The 24,769-nt window shown below is 42.0% G+C and overlaps 1 protein-coding gene across 2 annotated transcripts in view; it reads right to left on the bottom strand.

Annotated features, from left to right (window-relative positions):
• LOC137384346 (lysosomal alpha-glucosidase-like) overlaps positions 1-24,769 on the bottom strand; it is a 67,115-nt gene that overhangs the window by 5,728 nt on the left and 36,618 nt on the right. For both annotated transcript variants that reach the window (XM_068058237.1, XM_068058238.1), the window contains exons 11-18: positions 23,704-23,788; positions 23,362-23,479; positions 21,401-21,534; positions 16,474-16,625; positions 13,046-13,194; positions 10,556-10,697; positions 9,838-9,936; positions 1,161-1,325 (exon numbers count right to left, since the gene is read on the bottom strand). In XM_068058237.1, the coding sequence (XP_067914338.1) occupies positions 1,161-1,325; positions 9,838-9,936; positions 10,556-10,697; positions 13,046-13,194; positions 16,474-16,625; positions 21,401-21,534; positions 23,362-23,479; positions 23,704-23,788 (1,044 nt within the window). The remainder of the gene's footprint in view (positions 1-1,160; positions 1,326-9,837; positions 9,937-10,555; positions 10,698-13,045; positions 13,195-16,473; positions 16,626-21,400; positions 21,535-23,361; positions 23,480-23,703; positions 23,789-24,769) is intronic.

Genomic DNA, 24,769 nt, shown 5'->3' with positions numbered 1-24,769 from the left:
GAGTTTTGCATTCATTTAAACCAGTTTCTTCCTTAGGATTCCCTAAGGAATCTCCTATCATCATAGCGCCCAGCCTCTCAACTGAAAAAGGAACAAAGTCATTTGGATTTTTCTGGCTGCTGTTGATTTTTCTTAATGATCACACAGCACATGATGCAGGGCTACTGGCAGGAAACGTCATTTGGTTCCAAACACCATCAAGCTACAAAGTTAACTGTTTCTTTCTCCACAGATGCTACTAGATCTGCTATTTCCAGCATTTGTTTTTATTTCAGATTTCCAGCATCTGCAGTATTTTGTATTGTAATAGTTCAGTCAGCTTTTGTTCTGGTTGCCACTGGCAACTCAATCTTGCTTCCTAATGGGTTTAATGTTTCATGTGTAAACAAAGCATTAGAAATTCAAATAGTCGTTTGGTAGTACAGAACTTGAGAATTGCTGAAAATAGAGACATGTTGTCGAAGCTTCTCGTCCTGCACTCTTCAGGACAATACGCAAGAATAACCAATGTAAGGGAAAACAACAACTTATACTGCACGAGAAGAGAATGCTGATTGGTTGGCAAGTGAACTCTGATTGGTAGAGGCGTTGCCATGGAGAATGCACCAGTTTATGATGACTGACAGTTAACTGCCAAGCTTTGTTTGAAATTTAAACCAGGCAGCTTGACTCTCATTGGTCAAGGCATTGCCCTGAGGAATGAACCAGCGAATGGCTATCGCTTATTTTGTTCAGCTGAAACAGGCACAATGTGTGTACATGTTCTTTCTGTTTGCAGTCATATGTGACAGCCATTCGCTGGTTCATTCCTCAGAGTCAACTGCCTGGTTTAAATTTCAAAGCTTGGCAGTTAACTGTCAGTTACCGCAAACTGGTGCATTCTCCATGGCAACGTCTCTACCAGTGAGTTCACTTGCCAATTAGCGCTCTCTTCTCATGTAGTACAAGTGTTGTTTTCCCTTACATTGGTTGTTCTTGCGTATTGTCCTGATGAGTGCAAGATGAAAAGCTTCGACAACATGTCTCCAATTTCAGCAATTCATTCGAAATTCCTTGATTGAGAGATTGTAGCCAATAGACTGTTCTCCAGAGAAAGACATGGATGTGTTTAAAGCTTAGACAGCACAAATAATGAAGTGTTTGAAATCAGTCATACTTACATTTTTTGCTAGGAAGATAATTTCAGTATAATCACCATTTTCATAACTCAGCAGACTGTCTCCATCATCCCAGAAAAGTTCTCCTCTAGCAATTCCCTGATCGGATAGTGCCACAATCAGACCAAATGGGTTACCACGAGATGCAGCCGTTGTGGTGTTGGGCTCCTTGATTGAACGCAGATTTAAATATGATTACATCCAAGTGATGATTATTACATGAGAATTAAGGAAATACACTGCAATCAGTACTAAGTCGTCACTTCTGAAGGTATTTTTATTCTGATAAATGTGCTTTTGATGATGGGAGTGAAGTAGTCAGACAGCTGCTCTCAGGACCAGAGAAACATTTGGTCCTAGAAAGTGTGGAAAATATAGACTTTGCCTCTTTTATATTGTTGGGTGGCAGGCTGAAGTGTGGAAAACAAGCACTTCTTCCCTATTGGCCTTCCAAATAGGCCACAATCACTAGTGCCATGTTACAAGGTTTAAAAAAAAGAGTTAGAACTCAGAGATCAACTGGGTCTCATCACCAATGCTGCTCTCCTGGAATCCTAATGTACAATACAAAAGTACATTGAGATCAAAGTTCTCAGAGCAGGTGGATTCTGAATCCTGGTCAGAAGAACTGGCCAGAAAGTTCCAATATAACACATATTAGTTCTGTTATGAATAGGATGTGTACCTTGCAGGATATCAAATGAGGTGATATTTCTTTAAATGGTAAATATGACTGGATTAAATTGAATTCTGGTACAATCCCAAGTAGTTGCTGTATAATGTTAACATGTAACCTTATTCTCCTAATGCACTAGATTAATTAAGTGGCTGCCTAATGAAAATGCTGTCTTACGTTTAAAATCTGTTCGTTCAAAGGGTTAGTATAAATGGGTGGTTGTTGGTCGGCACAGACTCAGTGGGCCGAAGGGCCTGTTTCAGTGATGTATCTCTAAATAAAAAATAAATAAATAACACTGTGCATTTAAGATGATGTCAGTGAGGGGCACCATGTAGATGAGAAATAGGTGGGGGCCAAGGATAGATCCTTTGGGATCACCAGAGATATTGATGTGGGAGCAGGAAGAGAAGCCATTGCAGATGATTCTCAGGCTATGGCTGGATAGATAAGTCTTAACAGTTTGAAATATGACAGTAAATATATATATATTTTCCCTTCTAAATACCCAGCATACACACACACACCAGTTAAAAGAAAAATAAAGAAATTTTCGCTGCAGAGATCTTTTTACAAAAAAGAATACTTTGGCCAAATACTTGTTAAATCTTGAAGGGAAAGGAGAAGATTTGGAATGATATCAGTTGTCCCTTTATTCTAGCATCCCAAATACACGTAGACAGCCGCACTGAGATCTTTCTGGAGCTGTTCTTTTCAGGCACCGTCATGGATTAATCAGGCAGGCTTGCCAGGAAAAATGTGGCATCAAAGGTTTTAGCTATCACACTCAATTCACAGGGTTGCTCAGGGAGGTGGAGAAAAGGTGAACTGATCTTCTATCTTAGCAGACTGACTTCCAACTGACTCAAAACAGTATTCAAAATGAAACCAATTCTTGATCACCATAAATCTTGACATGTCACTTCTCTGTAAACAACTCCCATAGCGAGAAAACACCTGCTGTTTACTTAGCTGAAGACATGTGACATCCAGTAAATGTTATTTTTAAACAGAAAGCTCAAGTCCTTTCAATTACCTTTTTAAAAAAAAAGTAAAGACCAGCATCAATGGAATCACTACAGTCCCAAATGAATCCATCTCCACAATTCCAAAACACAAGTCCTCAAAAAATATTTTAAAATGGAACCAATTTCATAACACCTCCATCCTTGGAGGAATGAAACACCATTTTTTAATGTGCTTCTTTACAAAGAATGGGAAAAAAGATGAAAATATTAAAACACATTTACACACTCATTCACTCTTTACCTGTAACCAACACAGTTCTGCTTCGTACCATCTTTGTACTCCGATAACTCAAAGCAAAGTTAAATTTTCGACAAAGCATCAGCAAATACATTATTTTCTCCCGCAATGTGGATAATCTTTAAGTGATAGGGTTGCAATAGTAATCTCAATCGAAACAGTCCAGCATTCTGGTTTTTGAATTTTTCCCACAAAGACGAGGGGGTTATTTTGTTTTATTCATGCATGGGATGTGGGCATCGCTGGCCAGGCCAGCACTTATTGCCCATCCCTAATTGCCCTTGAGAAGGTGGTGGTGAGCTGCCTTCTTGAACCGCTGCAGTCCATTTGGGGTAGGTAAACCCACAGTGCTGTTAGGAAGGGAGTTCCAGGATTTTGACCCAGCGACAGTGAAGGAACTGCGTTATAGTTCCAAGTCAGGATGGTGTGCGACTTGGAGGGGAACTTGCAGATGGTGGTGTTTCCATGCATTTGCTGCCCTTATCCTTCTAGTTGGTAGAGGTCGTGGGTTTGGAAGGTGCTGTCTAAGGAGACTTGGTGCATTGCTGCTGTGCATCTTGTAGATGGTACACATAGCTGCCACTGTGCGTCGGTGGTGGAGGGAGTGAATGTTTGTCGATGGGGTGCCAATCAAGCGGGCTACTTTGTCCTGGATGGTGTCGAGCTTCTTGAGTGTTGTTGGAGCTGCACTCATCCAGGCAAGTGGAGAGTATTCCATCACACTCCTGACTTGTGTCTTGTAGATGGTGGACAGACTTTGGGGAGTCAGGAGGTGAGTTACTCGCCGCAGGATTCCTAGCCTCTGACCTGCTCTTGTAGCCACGGTATTTATATGGCTACTCCAGTTCAGTTTCTGGTCAATGGTAGCCCCTAGGATGTTGATAGTGGGAGATTCAGCAATGGCAAAGCCATTGAATGTCAAGGGGAGATTGCGAGATTCTCTCTTGTTGGAGGTGGTCATTGCCTGGCACTTGTGTGGCATGAATGTTACTTGCCACTTATGAGCCCAAGCCTGAATACTGTCCAGGTCTTGCTGCATTTCTACACGGACTGCTTCAGTATCTGAGGAGTCATGAATGGTGCTGAACATTGTACAATCATCAGCGAACATCCCCACTTTTGACCTTATGATTGAAGGAAGGTCATTGATGAAGCAGCTGAAGATGGTTGGGCCTAGGACACTACTCTGAGGAACTCCTGCAGTGATGTCCTGGAGCTCAGATGATTGACATCCAACAACTACAACCATCTTCCTTTGTGTTAGGTATGACTCCAGCCAGCGGAGGGTTTTCCCCCTGATTCCCATTGACCTCAGTTTTGTTAGGGCTCCTTGATGCCATACTCAGTCAAATACTGCCTTGATATCAAGGGCAGTCACTCTCATCTCACTTCTTGAGTTCAGCTCTTTTGTCCATGTTTGAACCAAGGCTGTGATGAGGTCAGGAGCTGAGTGGCCCTGGCAGAACACAAACTGAGCATCACTGAGCAGGTTATTGCAAAGCAAGTGCCCTTGATGGCACTGTTGATGACACCTTCCATCACTTTACTGATGATAGAGAGTAGGCTGATGGGGCAGTAATTGGCTGGGTTGGACTTGTCCTGCTTTTTGTGTACAGGATATATCTGGGCAATTTTCCACATTGCAGGGTAGATGCCAGTGTTGTAGCTGTACTGGAACAGCTTGGCTAGGGGTGCGACAAGTTCTGGAGCATAGGTCTTCAGTACTATTGCCGGAATACTGTCAGGTCCCATAGCCTTTGCAGTATCCAGTACCTTCAGTCATGTCTTGATATCACGCGGAGTGATCTGTATATACCAGTGTCTCTCTGTAGTCACGGCATACATATACTTCAAAATGTGTAAGAGCTAGTAGTAAGCCCAGGGTTTCTTTTTCCATGGTTGAGTATCGCTTTTGGTGTTGATGTAGCTTTTTGGAAAAGTATCCCACTGGCCTTTCTATGCCTGATTCATCTTCTTGTAACAGGACTGCACCGACCCCCAGGTCACTAGCATCAATTGCTACCTTGAAGGGCTTAGTGAAATTTGGGGCAGCCAACACTGGTTCCTTGATCAAAATGGCTTTCAGCCTCTTAAAAGATGCTTGGCACTCTTCTGACCACAATACCTTGGCTTTCTTTTTTTGGAGCAAATATGTCAGTGGAGCAGCTATAGTGCTAAAGTTTGGTACAAATTTGCGGTAGAAACCAGACATCCACAAAAACCTCACGATGTCTTAGGGAACTCCATCAATGGAGTTGGGTTGGAGTCTGCCTTGTTACTGCATTAACCTTTCAGTAGTCTATGCAAAATCTAGTTGAACTGTCAGGCTTAGGCACAAACATGATTGGGGAACTCCAGCTGGTTTGACTGACTTCAATTAGATAGTTTTCCAACAAGTATTGGATTTCTGCTTTCACCTGGGCCTGTTTCTCTGGACTTAAGCGATAAGGATTCTGCTTTGCAGGAGAGGATTCTCCGACATCCACATAATGTATGGCTAAGGTTGTACATCCTGGTTTATCCCTACAGACTCATTTAAATTCTGTGAGTAGCCTTGTTAGGTCTTCTTATTGTTCAGCATCTAAGTATGAAAGCATAGTGTCAAATCTCCCTAACAATTCAGTATTAGCTAACTGGATATTAGGAGGTTAAATTTGAGATTTGTCCCTCTGTTCTAAAAATTTTTCTTTGATTAGTTTTGGAGGACCTCTTGCCTCATGTCCATAAACTAATTCAAAAGGACCAAAACCGGTAGACTCATTAGGTGAATCCCTGGTGGCAAACAACAGAAATTCCAGCCCTTATCTCAATCAGGGAGATATTCATAACAGTGTGCCGTGTTCATCGTTTTGAGGGTCTGATGATATCATTCTAAAGCCCTTTGTGTCTGTGGGTGGTATGCTAAAGACTTTAACTGTGTTACACCCAGATTACTCAATTTCCTGGAAAATTTTAGACATAAAATTGGAATCTTGATCTGACTGAATCTCAATAGGTAATCCATATTGAGTGAAGAACTGGGGTAACTTTTCGACCACTGCTTTAGCAAAAATTGTTCTCAAGGGAATGGCCGCTGGGAACCGAAAAGCCATATCCATAATAGTGAGCATATATTGATGTCCCGCTTTTATTTTTGGTAAAGGTCCCACACAGTCTACCAGCACCTGACTAAATAGTTTCCCAAAAACTGATATGGGAGTTAGAGGTGCCAGTTTTATGGCAAGTGCGGTTTTCCCACAATCTGGCACATTTTACAAAATTGCAGCACGTCCTTGTAAAGACCTAGCCAGTCTTATACGTGATTGGGTCTTCCAGATCCCTCCATAGGAATTTCATGGGCTATCCTTAATATTTCCCGGCAATACTTGGGTGTTAGCACTATCTGGTGAACTAACGCCATTCTTCATCCACAGGTCTGTGAGGAGGTCTTCACTTCCTCATCAGAATCCTATTTTTAATAGTAGCCTTCCGGAACTCTCCCTGTCTCAGCTTAAGTTAGAGCCAATTGGGCCACTTTACTTAACTCTGGATCAGCTTGCTGAGCCTTGATCAGAGAAGACTTACCCGACAGCCAAAGGAAAAATTCCTGGATCCTTTTCCTGTAACTGCTCTGTCTCTTTGACTTCATTTGGTCTTTCCATGATTACTGGAGACACTACTACCTTCATTTCAGCCAGATCATTCCCCAGGAGGTCAACATCATCTACAGGCAAACTATGGACAACTCCTACGGTTACCATACCAGACATTAGGTCGCACTCCAGGTGCACCCAATACAAAGATACCGGTATATACTCCCTGCCGATACCATTCACTAAAACCTTGGTATTTGGCGCGCTCTCTGGTGGAAAAGTTATGCCTTTCCCCAGCAAAAGTGTTTGGGTGGCTCCTGTATCCCTAAGTATAACTATAGATTTAACTGCCTCACCTGAGGGATAAGGAGTTACTTTTCCTTTTGACAAGAATTCCCTGTAACTCTCAGGTATCTTGTTCACATCCCCCGCACTCACAGCGGTTTTTGTACTTGGCCTTACGGAGCTACAGTTTGATCTGTCATACTCTCAGTCAGGGCCCCTTTCTCTGCATTGGCGTGTGTACTCCAATAAATCCCATGGGTTACCCTGCAACTTCCAACATTCGGCAAGACGGTATCCCACCTTGTGGCAATGGAAACACTTAGGCTTTCAGACCTCACTTCCACCCTCGGCATCTTCCCTTCTGGCCTGAGGAGATCATCCTGGGGCATTCCCTGCTATCCCTTCTTGTACCCGGCTACTTGCCTTCCTTTCTCCTGATAATCTCCTGAGATCTCTGCGCTCCGCCAATTCTAGTTTCTTAAGCATTCTCGATTTCAATTGCTCCACCATTGGCGGCTGTGGCTTCAGCTGCCAAGGCCGTAAGCTTTGAAATTCCTTCTGTAAATCTCTCTAACTTCTCAATCGTGGTCCTAGGAGGGAGGGGAAGGGTGAGAGCAGAAGTGCAGGAAATGCGTCTGACACGGTCGAGGGCCCTGTCAACCACAGTGGGTGGGGGATCCTTGGTTGAGGAAAAAGGAAGAATTATCAGAAGCGTTGTTGTGGAAGGTTGCATCATCAGCACAGATGAGATGGAGATGGAGAAACTGGGAAAATTTTTCCTGCACTCTGCTCTTACCCCTTCCCCTCCATCTCAGAACCACAATAGAGTTCCCCTTGTCCTCACTTTCCGCCCCACCGTCCTCCACATCCAAAGGATCATCCTCCGCCATTACTGCCACCTCAAGCATGATGCCACCACCAAACACATCTTCACCTCCCTTTCTCTGTCAACATTCCAAAGGGACTGTTCCCTCCACGACACTGAGGTTCACGCCTCCATCACCCCGACACCTCGTCCCCTTTCCACGGCACCTTCCCATGCAATCGCAGGAGGTGTAACATCTGCCCTTTTACTTCCTCTTTTCTAACCATCTAAGGCCCCAAACACTCCTTCCAGTTGAAGCAGTGATTTACTTGCACTTCTTTCAATTTAGTATACTGTATTCACTGCTCACAATGCAGTCACCTCTACATTGGGGAGACCAAATGCAGATTGGGTGATCGCTTCGTGCAGCACTTCCACTCAGTCTCCAAGCATGACCCGAGCTTCCGGTTGCTTGCCATTTTAATTCACCACCTTGCTCTCATGCCCACATTTCTGTCCTCGACCTGCTGCAGTGTTCCAGTGAAGCTCAACACAAGCTCGAGGAACAGCACCTCATCCTCCGATTAGGCATTTTACCGCTTGTGGACTCAACATTGAGTTCAACAATTTCGGACCATGAATCCCATTTTGATTTTTTTTTAAACCATGTGCCAATCTTGAACTTATTTTTCATGCTTTTGCTTTCAGACAGAGCTGCTCATTATTCTACCATTAACACTCTCTCTGGACTAATGCTTTTTCTTTTACTACAACTATTAACACTCCCTTTGACTTTTATTCCATGACATCTTTATCATTTGGTCTCTCCCACCAGTTGACCCTATCACAGACCTTCCCCTTTATTCTTCTTACCCCATCCCTCTTCCACTTGTTCAAAACCTATTACATTTCTAACCTTTGCCAGTTTTGATGAAAGGTCATCGACCTGAAACATTAACTCTGTTTCTCTCTCCACAGATCCTGCCAGACTTGCCAAGCATTTCCAGCACTCTGTGTTTTTATTTCAGATTTCCAGCATTCGCAGTATTTTGCTTTTATTCCAGGGATGTGGGAGTTCAGTTATGTGGGGAGATTGGAGAAGCTGGGATTAGCCTCCTTAGAGCAAAAAGGAGACCCAAAATTATGAGGTATTTTGATAGAGCAAGTAGGGAGTAACGGTGGGTCAGTAGGGATGGGCAATAAATGCTGGCCTTGTGAGCAATGCCCACATCCCATGAATGATTAAATAAAAAGTAACCAGAAGTCGCAATTTAAAATAACTAACAAAAGAACTAGAAGGGAAATGAGGAGAAATTTCTTCACACAGAGAGAGTTGTTAAGATCTGGAACGTACTAACCAAAAGGGTGGTGAAATCAGATTCCATAGGAACTTTTAGATGACAACTGGACTTGTAGTCGAAGAGAAGTAATTTACAGGGCTATTGAGAATAAGCTGGGGCATGGGACTAAATTACATTGCTCTTTCAAAGAGCTGGGACAGGCATGATGGGTCAAATGGCCTCCTTCTATGCTGTAGGATTCTACAATTCTCTAAAGGCAGTAATCTAGTAGCAGCAGCAGATATCAAACATTCTGGGCCTGTGAACTGGATACCTTTCTATTAACTTTGGCCAGCTGAACTTTCAGCCTGCCACTATTGTATAACCAAGGAAACTTTTCACTTCCTTTTGTGGTCAGAATTTATAATTTGTACATGTGCAGTTTTTCTCTGTTGGTTTCAGTGCTATTACTCTGCTCCACAATGCAAATTTTATGGATTGCCACAGGAAGTCGAAGCATATGCTAGATATGTATAGTTCTGTAATTTAGAGACATATGACAGTGTCACAATGTCTCATGACAAAATGTTGCCTGTGCTTTTCAGTGCAAATATTAACCTCAGAACGTGTTCCAATATACTGCTTCAAATACAAAATAAATTGAGACTAAAATTCAACATCAGCAGGAAAACAAAATCAGGCCAGGTGTCTAATAGTCTGTTGATCTGCTACCACAAATGTTGCACACCTGTACAACTTAAATTTCACTCCCACTGAAGTTAGTACATACACTTACCTGCACAGGCAAAATACAGCCTCCTCGTACATGAACATTTATTGTATCCAAGGGTGCCGGCAGGACAATGTACTGACCCTTGCTGTGTATAGCAGAACCCTAAACATTGAAACATACAAGTTCAGAGGGAGAGGTACTAAAATGATGACAAATTCATAGCTGTATGCACGTACAAACACACATATATTTTATGTATAGGCAAAATACAGCCTCCTTGTACATGAACATTTATTGTATCTAAGGGTGCCGGCAGGACAATGTACTGACCCTTGCTGTGTATAGCAGAACCCTAAACATTGAAACATACAAGTTCAGAGGGAGAGGTATATATGGTTGGAGTGGAATAGATATTTACTTGGACTTTTGGGTGGAGTTGAAAAATCCCATCATTGGATTCTCTCTTCAACTGTTCTATGCTTCACAAGACCAACACTACAATAAAGCCTTTCTGTGACTCTCCTCGAATTCCACATAGCAAAAAGAAATCTGTATAAAGGCTAGTTTGGTAAGATAATATGACTGAGCACACAAATTGAACTGGAGCAGAAGGATGAATGAGACCACTGCACAGACCAGCATGAGCTGATCTGAATGGGATCTCAAATAAATCAGTGACACAAAAGTAGAACCAGTGAGATGATGCACAGAAGTAGTATACTATCCAGTACAATAGGGAATGCAAGATCATGTTCAAGAATGAGAGTAGTACAACACTTACATTATATAGATTGTACCATGTTGTCGCAGGAAAATAGCCAGATACTTCCACTGTTTTAGGTTCCAATACTGGAGTGATGAGAAGTGCCTCCCCCCACAGGAACTGACTATCAATGTTCAGCGTTTTTGGATCTTGAGGAAATCTAAGGTTGAGAAAAGGCAGCATTTAAATATCTGGAGTAACATCAACTGATAGAAAGGGTCAGATGAAGCTATTTAAGTATTTTGACTTTTTAAGCGTACAAAAATGGATGTTTTAACACCTTCTGACAAAAAGACACATAATGGCAATGACAATCATATATACATTTACAAACATTTGATGAATCTCTCATAATTGGTGCTTCAAGAATTTCAATGTCCCACTGTTGAGTTCCCAAACTCAACTGCTGTTGGGTGATGGCGAGCAAAGGTCAAGTGCTTCTCCTTAATGGGGAGCTAAGCAGCAAAAAATGTATGCAAAAGTCAGCTCATGACTACTCCAACCAGCTGACTCAGAGCTACATCATTAATGTATGAGAGCAGGCTGTCCATTTGCCCTCTCATTTGCATGTGTAAAATCTACAAACACATGGGCTGAATTTTACTAACACGCCGCAAATTGCAGCAGCGCGCTTTGAAGTCAGTGGTTCGCCCATGAGGAGCGGCCGTTGCTGAGTCCCTGCGATATTTCGTGCAGCTCATTTAAATGGAAGGGCAGAATGGCCACCCCCGATAATGTAGAGGGGGGGGGGGGCCACTTCATCCCAGGCAATGGCGTCCGGCGCCACTGCCATTTTTAGAGGGCTTCAAGCCCTTACCGGCAATTAAAATTTTCAAACAGCGCCTTTACTTTTAATAAAAACTGTTAATTGAACATCAAAGCACCTCTTCCAACCCCCCACCATGATCAAACAATATATTTATTTCCCTCTCACCCCTGAAAAACCATTTTTGCCAGTACCGACCTTACACCCCCAAACTTCACAATCGTTGACCTTCAACCCCTTGCCACCATCCCCTCAGCCAATGGAAACAGTTTCCCCTGCTCCCCCCACCTCACCCAGCGCCCTGATAATTTCACTTCTCCCCCCTCCCCACTAGTGTCATGCCTTGGAACTCTGAATGGCACACGAGTTCCAGCTGGCGGCTGGAACATCAGCGTGGGACGGCCACTGGGATAAGGTAAGTTGGGGGGCTGCACCGAGGCCTCGCCGCCAGTAAAATGCGGCAGGGCCTTCTCGGCATTGGGGGTTGTGGTGGGCCTCTCCCGGAAGAATTTTTCGACCCCCCCACCCCACCCCCGCCACGACCTCCGATGTCAGAGGGCTATTAAAATTCAGCCCATGGCATGCTAAAATAGTATATACTCCCAGGCTACACCAGAAATAACTGCTGTTTGCAGCTGGACCAATGATCCGAGGAACAGGAATAGACCATTCAGCACCTAAAGCCCGTTTCACCATTCAGTCTGATTATGGCTGATCTGTACCTCAAGTCCTTTTACACACCTTTGTTTCATACTCCTGAATACCCTTACCAGCAAAAATCTATTGATCGAACTTGAAAATTTCAGCTTGATCATTTTGGAGGGCAGGGGTTCTGGATTTCCACTACACATTCTGTGAAAAAAGTATAACCTATTTCATTCCTAAATAGCCTAGCTTCAATTTTAAGATTATGCCACCTTGCTCTGGATTCCCCCATCAGAGGAAATAGCTCTTAATCTACTCTCCAAAATGCCTTCATCATTTTAAATATCTTGATTAGATCATTCTGTAGACTTCGAAACTAAAGGCAGTACAAGCCAATTTTGTCCTCCAAGACCTGGTATCGTTCTCATGAATCTGCACTGAACATCTTCCAAGGTTAATATATCTTCCCTGAGGTCCTGTCTCCAATTCTTAATTCAGTACTTCAGATGGAGTCTGACCCAGGCTCTGTACTGACGAAGCACAACTTCTTCCCCTTTAATTCATTCTTCTTGAGAAAAGGACAACAGTTTATTACACTTTCTGATTATGTTTTGCATTAACTTTTAGTGACGTGTGCGCATGAATACTGAAATCCCTTTGCTCCCCCAACAACTCCTAGTCTTTTACCATTGGGAAAAAACTCCAATTCGTCTTTCCCAGATCCAAAGTGAACAAGCTCACACTACCCCACACTGAACATAATTTTGCCCGCTCTACAAACTTGGATATAAAAGTCTATTCCTTTATCCAAATCAATAGAATATATGATGAAGAGCTGAAGCCCTAGGAACTTGTCATATCCTGCCGATCAGAAAACAAAGCCTTTATTCCGACTCTCTGTCTCCCAGTTTAGTACTGGGACCAACCAATGGAGAAAGTTTGAAGTTCAGATTAAAATGTGACAATCATCTGAAACAAATCCACAGGGAAAACAAGATTGGAACTACTTTCAATCTGTCCTCAGGTAAGGCTATTATTTTTGAACCTCGTCAGGGTGCAGATTTTTTTTTGCACACAGTACTAAGAAGGTGACGTACTCAAATGACAACGGCCGAACAACCATCTCTCCAGCAGAGTGGACTTTGTGGAAAAGTGTGTAAAGGAAAGGCAGCAGCATGTATCTGGTGAAGAGAGCTTTCCGCATTGCTGACTGTGCTGAATCACTGAAGACATATGGTTCCTGAGACTGAAAAACAAAATAGAGCCCTTCCTTTAGAACTGGTATTCACATCTAGTGGTAAAAACACATTTGTACCAAATATGGACACACAGGAAATGATTTCCTGAGCCTGAATGAACAGGCCTGATATTGGGCTTCAAGCCTCAATATCATTGGAGCAGTGGGCTGTGGACTCACACTGAAGAAGAGGCCTTGAAGTTCAGGCCACTGCGGCACCAGCAGAAGTCCTCAGCAAGTCCTTTAGGGCAACCAGGAAAGTGAGTTAACCAAAATTTATTTTTTCCCTTACAGCAATATGACAGCTAGTGTACTGTAGGCCTGAAATGGGAGCCTACATCCTGCCCGCTCTATTGGAGGCTTAGGCATGTATTCAGCCCCCGAAAAACTGATGTGGCGTCATCAAATTTCTAGACCCTAGTTTCTGATCAGTACTCTTTCTCTTGTTTCCTTTTCAAGGCTTCTCCTCTCTGTGTATTTTCCTTTAGGTGGCATGGTGGAGCTTAGAGGTATCAAGCCCCGCCATGAATCCCATCACAAATATCATGCTGCTTTAACAAAATGAAATGATTAGGTTAAAAACAAGTTACATTTAAAAAGCAGAACACTTATCCAAAATTTAGCTCCTAGCACCAATTCTTGTCTTGTGCATCCTGGGCTCCTGCCAACAGCAACAATTTATATTCATATAGCACCTTTAACATAATAAAACATCCCAAAGTGCCTCACAGGGGTGTTAAAAAGCAAACTTTGACATCGAGCCACATAAGCAGATACTAGGGCAGATGGCCAAACACTTAGCCAAAGAGGCAGGTTTTAAGGAGCATCGTAAAGGAAGAAAGAGAGATAGAGAAGTGGAGAGGTTTAGGAAGAGAATTCCAGAGTTTAGGGCCTGGGCAGCTGAAGGGTCAGCCACCAGTGGTGTTGCAATTAAAATTGGGGATGCTGAAGAGGCCAGAATTAGATGAGTGCAGATATCACAGAGGGGTGTGAGGCTGGAACAGATTACAGAGATAGAGAGGGGTAAAGGCATGGAGGCATTTGAAAACAAGGATGAGAATTTTAAAATTGAGACATTGCTTGACTGGGAGCCAATGTATGGTAGTGAGCACAGGGGTGATAGGTGAATAGGGTCTTGAAGTGAACGAGAACACGGGTGACCCAAGTTAATGTAGAATAGAATGTGGAAGGCTAGCAAGGAATGTGTTGGAATAGTCAAGATTACAGGTAACAGAGGCAAGAATGAGGGTTCCACCAGCTGAACTGTGGCGGGGCAGAGTTGGGTGATGTTACAGAGGTGTAAATAGGTGGTCTTAGTGATGGTGCAGAAATGTGGTCAAAAGCTCATCTCGGGGTCAAAGGAGATAAGGTTGCCAAGTGGCTGGTTCAGTCTCAGACAATTGCCAGGCAGAAGGATGGAGTCGGTATCTAGGGAATGGAATTTGAACTGTGGACCAAAGACAATGGCTTCAGTCTTCTCGATATTCAATTGGAGGAAATTTCTGTTTATTTAGTACTGGATGTCAGAGAAGCAGTCTGATAATAATGGTGGTGAGATAGAGCTGGGCGTCATCAGCATACGTGTGAAAACTAACACTGTGCTTTCAGATGATGTTGCCGAAAAGCTTGGCTGGTGGTGAGAAGGGCCCTCCCGGTCTGATCCTTCCTGTATGCCCGCAGTCTCGCCCCCTCCACATGCTGCCCTCGAGGTGGCTGCGGTGGGGAAGAGATAGTTGCCCACCTCCTTCTGGAATGTGTCTCTGCAAAGCAGGTGTGGGAAGAGATGCAGTGGTTTTTGTCGAGTTTCATCCCAAGCAGCACTGTGACACAGCAGTTTGTGCTCTACGGGCTGTTCCCAGGGACGCAAACCGAGATAAACATCAACTGCTGCTGGAGGACCATCGATTTGGTGAAAGACGCACTTTGGTCTGCCCGAAACTTGCTGGTCTTCCAGCGCAAAGAGTTGTCCATGACCGAGTGCTGCAGACCGGCACATTCCAAGGTCCAGGACTATGTGTTGAGGGACGCACTAAAGCTTGGGGCAGCCGCTGCAAAGGCTCAATGGGGAAAGACCACTGTGTAAGGTCCTCCCACCAAAGTGAACTGAGGGCTGGATCCATGGGAAACCCCTTGGACTGTATACACCAAATATGGGTTTGCTGTAAAATGTACATGGCATGTAAAATGGAATGGAAGGGTTGTGAGGCAACTCACTCCTATATTGAAGAAAACGGATTTCCTTTGCACTTTTTGGAATGTGAACTTGGTGCTGTTTTGTAATGCATTTTTAAACAAATTTTTATGAATAAAATATATTTTTTGGGGGGAAAAAATGTAGATGAGATCCTTGGGGGATACCAGAGGTAATGGTGCATAAGCGGGTCAAGAAGGACAAGAAGACTGACATCTTTACCTCAATGAGGAGGAACCTTGAATTTGTTGTCCTCACTTTGTGATAAACAATGCCTCCAGCCATGAAGCTATTATTGATGGCAGAGAAAATGTCCTGAATAGTGATGGATCTTAGTGAGAAAAATTGCAGAGGAAAGAGCACTAATGGGATATGTGGAAGTCCTCCTCATCCTCAAATAGCAAGCACTATTTAGTTGTACTCATCAAAGGGCTCATGGGGCGGCACAGTGGCGCAGTGGTTAGCACCGCAGCCTCACAGCTCCAGCGACCTGGGTTCAATTCTGGGTACTGCCTGTGCGGAGTTTGCAAGTTCTCCCTGTGACCGCGTGGGTTTTCGCCGGGTGCTCCGGTTTCCTCCCACTGCCAAAGACTTGCAGGTGATAGGTAAATTGGCCATTGTAAGTTGCCCCTAGTGTAGGTAGGTGGTAGGGAATATGGGATTACTGTAGGGTTAGTATAAATGGGTGGTTCTTGGTCGGCACAGACTCGGTGGGCCGAAGGGCCTGTTTCAGTGCTGTATCTCTAGATAAAAATAAAATAAAATAAAAATAAAATAAAACAAAGAAAATGTTTTCTGTTGATGTTTAGTGTTCTCATGGAAAATGACTAGTGCTGTACCAAATATATTACAAATTGAAGGACAATACATGGTAAACTTCTACTTCACAGGTATTGTCCATTTCCATTAACAAAGGCTACAGATAAATATTTGACAACTTTTTCAAATGTTCTATTGCCGAACAGAAATCTAACAATTAATCTTTTAATTTCATTCTTTGAATTTTACAATATTATATATTCAATGTTTTAAAATAATTAACCAAAAGTGGACTCTTCAAGCCAACTTAAAGATTTATTGGTCTCTCAAGGACTAACCGGCTGATTCAGGCCATTGTGATTCCGCATAAATGGGTAGAATGATCCAAGTTGCATCCAGCGCACACAGAGTTCTTCAGTGGTGCTCCAACGGAAACCACAGACATCCGCTCCAACAAGTGGAATCCCAAACATGTTAAACAACATTATTGCTGTGAAATACACAAGATAATACAGTGCTTTATATTTTTGCTCTTTCACAATTCATATTTCAAATTTCAATTGTAACAGATTGCCATGAAATAGTAATGACGATCCTCATGAAAAATTAAAAAATATCATAGGCTGTACTAAAAAGGCTGTGTTCTGTGGTGGCATCATATCCACAGCATGTCAACTTATAATGTGTTCAACCTCACATAGGCTTGTTGTATCTATAGTTTCCCCACAGTGGAGAAACAATGAGGCAGCAGAAATGAAAGGAAAAAAAATGAGAATCATCCTGCACTTCTGCCACGCACATCCTAGTGACCATGGTACAGCACAGGCAGAGGCTGGGAGCAAGTGCCTGATCCATTGTCAGCCAGCAAAGTTGATTGATTCATAGATTCAACAGAAAAATTCCACAGCAAGGAAAATGAGAAAATCAGAATCATGAAAATAAAAGATATGTCCTATATTTGGCTGAACACAAACATTTCCCCTCAGGAGACATCTAACCAGACGTGTCATAGAAACAGTTTTCGTATCTCTGGAAGCACAGTGTTAGTTTTCACATGTATGCTGACAACACTCAGTGCTACCTCACCACCACTTCTCTCAACTCCTCCACTGCTGCTAAATTATCAGACTGCTTATCCGACATCCAGTCCTGGATGAACAGAAATTTCCTCCAATTTAATATTGGGAAGGCTGAAGCCATTGTTTTCAGTCCCTGCTCCAAACTCCGTTCCCTAACTACCGATCCCATTCCTTTCCCTGGGAACAATCTGAGTCTAAGCCAGTTTGTTTGCAACCTTGGTGTTACATTGGACCCTGAGATGAGCTTCCGATCTCGTATTTGTGCCATCACTAAGACCGCCTAGTTCCACCTCTGTAACATCACCCGACTTCACCCGTCTCAGCTCATTCATGTCTTCGTTACCACTAGACTTGACTATTTCAACACACTCCTGGCTGGTCTCCCACATTCTACTCTCTGTAAGCTTGAAGTCATCCAAAACTCTGCTGCTCGTGTCTTAACACACCAAGTCCCATTCCCCTACCACCCCTGTGCTTGGTGACCTACACTGGCTCCCAGTCAAGCAATGTCTTGATTTTAAAATTCCCCTCGTTTTCAATTTCATGGCCTCGCCCCTCCCTATCTCTGTAATCTCCTCCAGCCCCACAATCTTCCAAGATATCTGCGCTCCTCTAATTATGGCCTCTTGTGCATCCCTAATTTTACTCGCTCCACCATTGGTGGCCGTGCCTTCAGTTGTCTTAGGCCACAAGCTACACCTCTCCTACTTGCCTTCCTCCTCGAAGACACTCCTTAAAACCTACCTCTTTGGTCAAGCTTTTGGTTATCTCACCTAATATCTCCTTTTGTGGCTCGGTGTAATAATTTGTTTTATAATGCTCCTGTAAAGTGCCTTGGGATGTTTTATTATGTTAAAGGCGCTATAAGCTGTTGTTGTTCATCTCAGTCTAAAATGGCTGACCCCTTATTCTGGTACTGTAGCCCATAGCTCTAGACTCCCAGGCAGGGGAAACATCCTGCCAAAATCTACCTGGTCAACACCCTTAAGAATTTTACATGTTTCAATGAGATCATCTCTCATTCTTCTAAATACAAGAGCACGTAGGTATAGTCTATTCAATCTCTCACCATAAAACAATTCCCTCGTCCCAGAAATCTGTCTAGCAAACCTCTCTAAGGCAAGTATATCCTTCTTTAGGTAAGGGATCCAAAATTATACATAGTAGATGTGATCTCACCATGGGCCTATATAATTGCAGTTAAGACTTCTCTACTCTTATACTCCAATCCCTTTGTAATAAAGGCCAACTACCATTTGCTTATCTAATTGCTTGCTGTGCCTGCCTGTGCTCTTAGTGATTCATGCACAGACACCCACGTCCCTCTGAGTATCAACATTTCCCAGTTTTTTGCACGTCCCTCTGAGTATCAACATTTCCCAGTTTTTTGCCAATTAAAATCCAATTTGCTATTCTATTTTATCTAATAAGTGGATAACTTCACACTTTATTATAATTCATTTGCCATTTTCTTGTCCACTCACTTAACCTGTCTATATCCCTTAACAGTCTCTGTGTCATTACACTCAGTCCTCTGATCTAAGTCATTAATATAGACTGTAAATAGCTGAGGCTCAAGCACTCATCCTCACAGTAGCCCAAGACATAAAACCTGCAAACTTGAGCCGTTCATTCTTTCTCTTTTGCTTTCTGCTAACCAATATTCAATCCATCTAATGTATTAACCCTAATCTCAAGAACCCTAATTTTTGTGCAATAATTTCTTGTGTGGCACCTTATTGAATGTGTTTTGAAAATCCAGATATACTGCATCACTGGTTCCCCTTCATCTGTTCTGCCAGTTACAATCTCAAAAAGTCTAACAGATGTGTAAAATACAATTTTCCTTTCATAAATCTGTGTTGACTCTGCCCAATCATATTATGACTTCTTAAGTTATCACTGTTACCAGGTCCTTAACAATAGATTGTAGCATTTTCCTTACTGCTGATATCAGACCAACTTAAATCTGAACAAAGCAAACTACATAGGTATGAGGGGTGAGTTGTCTACAATAGATTGGGAAACTAGATTTAAAGATATGATAGTAGATAACAATGGTATATATTTGAAGAAATAATTCATTATTCGCAATGAATATACATTGCCTTAAGGAATAAAAATTCCATGGGTTAGCAGTCCAACCATGGCAAACAAGTTAAAACCAGTATTAAAGAAAGAGGCTTATAATACAGCCAAAAAGAGTAATACATCTGAGTATTGGGAAGATTTTAGAATTCAGCAAAGGTTGATCAAGAAATCGATAGAGAAAACAGAATGAGTATATGCTAGCAAGAGACATAAAAACAGACTGTAAAATGGGAGAGATTAGCGAAAGTAAACCTGGGTTCCTTACAGGCAGAGGCAGACGACATTGTAATTTGAAATAAGGAAACAGCAGAGACGTTAAACAAATACTTTCTATCTATCTTTAAGGTAGACACCTAAACATTCTAAAAATAGGGGGGAAGTAAGGGTCTAGTGACAATGAGGAACTTGAAGAAATGAGTATTAATAAAGAAATAGTACTGGAGAAATTAATGAGGCTAAAAACCAACAAATTCCCCAGATCTGATAGACTACACCCTAAGGTTTTAGAAGAGGTGGCTTCAGAGATAGTGGATGCATTGGTTTTGATCTTCCAGAATTCCTTAGATTTTAGGATGGTCACACGGATTGGAAGGTGGCTAATGTAACCCTGCTATTCAAGAAAGGAGAGAGAAAACATACCTACGCAGTTTGCTTTGTTCAGATTTAAGACTCTAGTTTCGGGCTTAACTAAATCATTCTCAAACACAATGCAAAATTCTACCATATGATCGCTGTTTCCCACAGGCTCCCTTACTAAAAGGTTATTAACCAAACCTGTCTCATTGCATAATAATAGATCTAAAATAGCCTGTTCTCTAATTGGCTTCTTGACATACTGATTGAGAAAACGATCTCGAACGCATTCCATGAACTCGTCCTCCACACTATTACTGCAACTTAGTTTGCCCAGTCTATATGAAAATTCAAGACCCCCATGATTACTGTGTTATCCTTGTTACATGCACCTCTAATTTTCTGATTTATATCTGCTGGCCACAATAAATACTGTTTTGGGGGGGGGGGGGTGCGGGGGGCTATAAACAACTCCCACTAGTGTTTTCTGTCCCTTATGGTTTCTTAGCTCCACCTAAACTGATTTTACATCTTGATTTCCCATGCGAAGATCCTTTCTCTCTACTGTCTTCATCCCATCCTTCATTATCAGGGCTATCCCACCTCCTTTCGCATCTTGCTGATCACTTCTAAAAGTTATGTATCCTGGACCTTAGTCCCACCAACCACGTCCTTGTAACAGCTATTGGATCAAACCCATGTTTTTTTTATCTGCGCCATTAATTCATCTATATTGTTGCAAATTCATTGCACAGATATAGTGGCTTTAAACTTTATTATTTTTCTATTTTTCCCATATGTCGCCTTTGTTAAGCTCTCTGGTCCATCCTGATCTGCTCTGCTTATTTTTATCCAAATCAGTGCTCTGCAGTCTTGACATTTCTCTATTAACAGTTCATGTTAACTGACTTGAAGAAAGACTTGCATTTATATAGTAACTTTCACGAGCCACAGGACGTCCCAAAGCACTTTACAGCCAAAGAAGTACTTTTGAGGTGGAGTAACTGTTGTAATGTAAGAAGTGCAGCATCCAATTTGCACACAACAAGCTCCCACAAACAGCAATGTGATAACGACAAGATAATCTGTTTTTGTGATGTTGATTTGATAAATATTGGTCTGGACCCTGGGGATAATTTCCCTGCTCTTCTTTGCCAGAGAGGGCAGACAGGGTCTTGGCTCAACTTCTCATCCGAACGACGGCACCTCCGACAGTGTGGCACTCCCTCAGTACTGCACTGGAGTGTCAGCCTTGACTTATGTACTCAGCTCATGGAGTGGGACTTCAATCCATAACCTTCTGACTCAGGAGTGAGAGTGCCACCAACTGAACCATGGCTGACAATGATAACACAATTACTGGGATGTAAAACTGTAGTCTAGCAGTTATACATTTTGAAAAGGACACAAAACTCCATAAATAAAACCAAGTCTTGGAAATACTCAGCAGCTCAGATAACCTCCTTGGAAAGTAGGGATAATGTTTCAGGTCGATGTCAAAACTCTATGTTAATTTCCCTACCTGGGATGGTGTAATACATGTCATTCCAGCTGCTTGAGATGTCCCCAGTCCAGTGTCCAGCATAATGACCATGACTGGGGAATGTGGATCGTGAAATCACAAATGGACGTTTTCCTATCACCTTGATCAAAGCACTAGACATAAGAAAGCAGACAACGTTAAACAAATGGTGCCTTAAAATAGGCATCAACTAACTACTGTCAATAAACAACTTCATTTATTTTTCAAATGATAGTTGGTTATATTGGAACGATTTGTGCGCCTTTCTCTTTTCAATGATGCATCAACCTCACTTTAAAAGGTGTACAAGCCAATTCAGTAATGAAGATTGGTAGGCAACACAACATCCATTGTTGCTGTTGTCATCCCTCTGTTGTTAAAAAAAAGAGAAAGAATTGAGTTACTGGGGTCTATTGGCGCCAGTGCTTCTATATTCCTTGTGGGGCCTTCATAATCTCAATTTAAGAGCATTACCACTGCACAGCTGCAGTCATATACAATAAACATTACAATATCATATAGATACAGTATCTGCTGTGAGGGCACTGATACTGCTCTGAGATTTGCAGAAACCTGAAGCAGCCACAGAACATTATAGAATTATTGGACACCAGGATCAGAGTCAGAGGTTTCAGATTTGCATCATATAACAAGTAAAAGAATGATAGAAGCAGTAACCTAAAATGGATTCTGGAGCAATGTGTTGGCTCTGGATTTTAGCCAATAGCAAGCATGCTGCTAATGCACAATCAGGAATTCCTGTCAATGACTCAGTGACTTTGTCTAATGATTAACTGCACCACTGATACTACGAAGGTCCCAATTTAGTCACCAGTCTATGTTGTGTCAACTGATCTGAGCCAGAGCAATAGTACAGGTGCTACAATTGAAATTGGTGCCTTGGGTTATGGATGAGAAAAATCTGCCAGGTTTTCTTCAACTGATTGCTACTTAGTGATTCATGCTGGGCATGCACATTTGCATGCATCTAGTGAGGGCAATTCAGGCTTCCATGTGATGCCTTTTGAAAATGTGCATCATGCTTTTTGTGGTATATATCCATGCTTTGGATTTGAATATATGGGGTATGATTAAGCAGTTTGCAGATGATACAAAAATTGGCCGTGTGGTTGATAAAGAAGAAGAAAGCTGTAGATTTCAGGAAACTTATCAATGGACTAGTCAGGTGGGTGGAATAGTGGCAAATGCATTTGGGGAAGGGTAACCAGGCAAGAGATTACACAATAAGTGGTAGGATACTGAGAAGTGTAGAGGAACAGAGGGACCTTGGAGTGCATGTCCACTGATCCCTAAAGTTGGTTGCACAGGTAGATAAGGTGGTCAAGAAGGCTTATGGAATACTTGCCTTTATTAGCTGAGGCATAGAATATAAGAGCTGGGAGGTAATGCTGGAACTGTATAAAACACTAGTTAGGCCACAGCTGGAGAACTGCATGCAGTTTTAGTCATTGCACTATAGGAGCAACGTGACTAGAGAGGGTACAGAGGAGATTTATGAGGAAGTTGCCTGGACAAGGAAAGATTGGATAGACTAGGGTTGTTTTCTTTGGAACAGAGGAGGCTGAGGGGAAACCTAATTGAAATGTATAAAATTATGAGGGATCTAGATAGGGTGGAGAGGAAGGCCCTACTCCCTTTGACAAAAAGCTGGAAAGTAGGATTCGGCTGAATGGCTACTCGTTGCCCGGCATGGACACAATGGGCTGAATGATCTCCGTCCATGCTATAAATTTCTAAGATCTTCAAAGCTCACACAAGAAGAATAGTCACTTGTCAAGATAGTGGAAAGAAACCAGCAGCATGGAACTGAGTTCAGAAGATTTTTTTTTGAAAAAGTTTAAATATATTCTGCACAGTATTCAAAACCCTTGGCCTGCATCAAAGACTACTGCACCCGTGTCCAGTAAAACTACTGCATTGCTGTTTCAATTGACACTCACTCATGGGAAGCAATGGCTTCCATCAACCCATACAGGTTGTGTAGATTATAATGTGATGACAGGTACTGTTTTCCAGACATACACACTGTGCGAGACCTCAGATTTCCTCCAGTCACACCTGCAGCAAACAAACAGAAGAGTCATTTTCATAACAAGCTGATTAAATTCTTTGCCACAAAAATCAGAGATTCAAGCACAGTGAAGCAAAATGCAGAACAAATCACATAAATGCACAAATTGCAAAAAAAAAATTAACAAATATGGCAAACAAATGGTACACAAAGGCTTGGAAGGAGGAGGTTGAAAGATGTTTCTTGCTTTTGCTAATGAATTCACTTTTACCTGGTACATAAGGAGGATTTTCTAAATTGTTGTCTGGACAGCCATTTATTGCTCCAGTAACAAAGTTGGATGGTTCATTCATATCCTGTGAAACAAACACCTTATTTTTATTTCTTCAAGATTTCTAGCTTAAAAAGAAATTTCAGCTCAGTCAGGCCAGACAGATGCATCTAACTCCATATTTCTTAAGGCACCCCGAGTGATTGCTGGTTTATGGCACACCTTCCACACTGCTTTCTCCACTAACAATTTGTAGTTCAAATATGTTCAATTTTCTAAACCCACAGTTTGTACCACCTTTTATATGTACTTTATTCACAAATAAAGACAAACTAACTACAAAACACCGTGATACAGCTTTGTACTGAATAAACCCTTGTACTGAGCATTCCAGTTGCCTTTCTTCTGAAGTTTTAAACTTCATTGCAATTTGTACACTGTACAAAAGCTGATGGTTCTGGAGGTAAGAAAACCCAGCTTTCTGATCATCTACATTTAGGAGACTTTTCATTTTCAATATATAAAATAATGGAGTTCCACATACTCTCTTGTTCTCAACATTTTTTCATCATCCCATTTGACTCAGCTGTGCACAGCTGAAGACACCTGGAATGATCTTGTAGGAAGGGCTGCATTCATGCTACACTATTACAAGAAGTGGTGGAAACAGTGCCATTTTAAATACAAAAGCATGACTTGTTCCCTCAAAAAAAATTCCTTCATTATTTCAATGGTACCATTTAAACAGCAACAACAAACTTCTGGTATGCCTGTACACATAATGGGACAGAGCCTGGTTAGACAAATGACAGACAAGACCAGTCGGCTCATCCTCTTGTATTTTACTGTGCACACACAGTTTAGACCAATAATTCAAAGTCATTTTGTCAGTTAAAATATTTACATTAAATAAAAATTTGAAGTACAGTAAAAACAGCAAAGTAGAAAATTAATGATAAAACTATCTAAATTATATATTTTGAATAAAGTAACGTCAAATTAAGAATGCATTTTGAGTAGGAGTTATAAAGTAGCTATCTAGTGCACATTGTACTCATTTTGCACA

Source organism: Heterodontus francisci, chromosome 26 (genome assembly GCF_036365525.1).
Source record: "Heterodontus francisci isolate sHetFra1 chromosome 26, sHetFra1.hap1, whole genome shotgun sequence".
Classification (NCBI taxonomy): domain Eukaryota; kingdom Metazoa; phylum Chordata; class Chondrichthyes; order Heterodontiformes; family Heterodontidae; genus Heterodontus; species Heterodontus francisci.
Note: the sequence above shows the minus strand (reverse complement) of the source record. Positions and strands in the feature narration are given on the sequence as shown.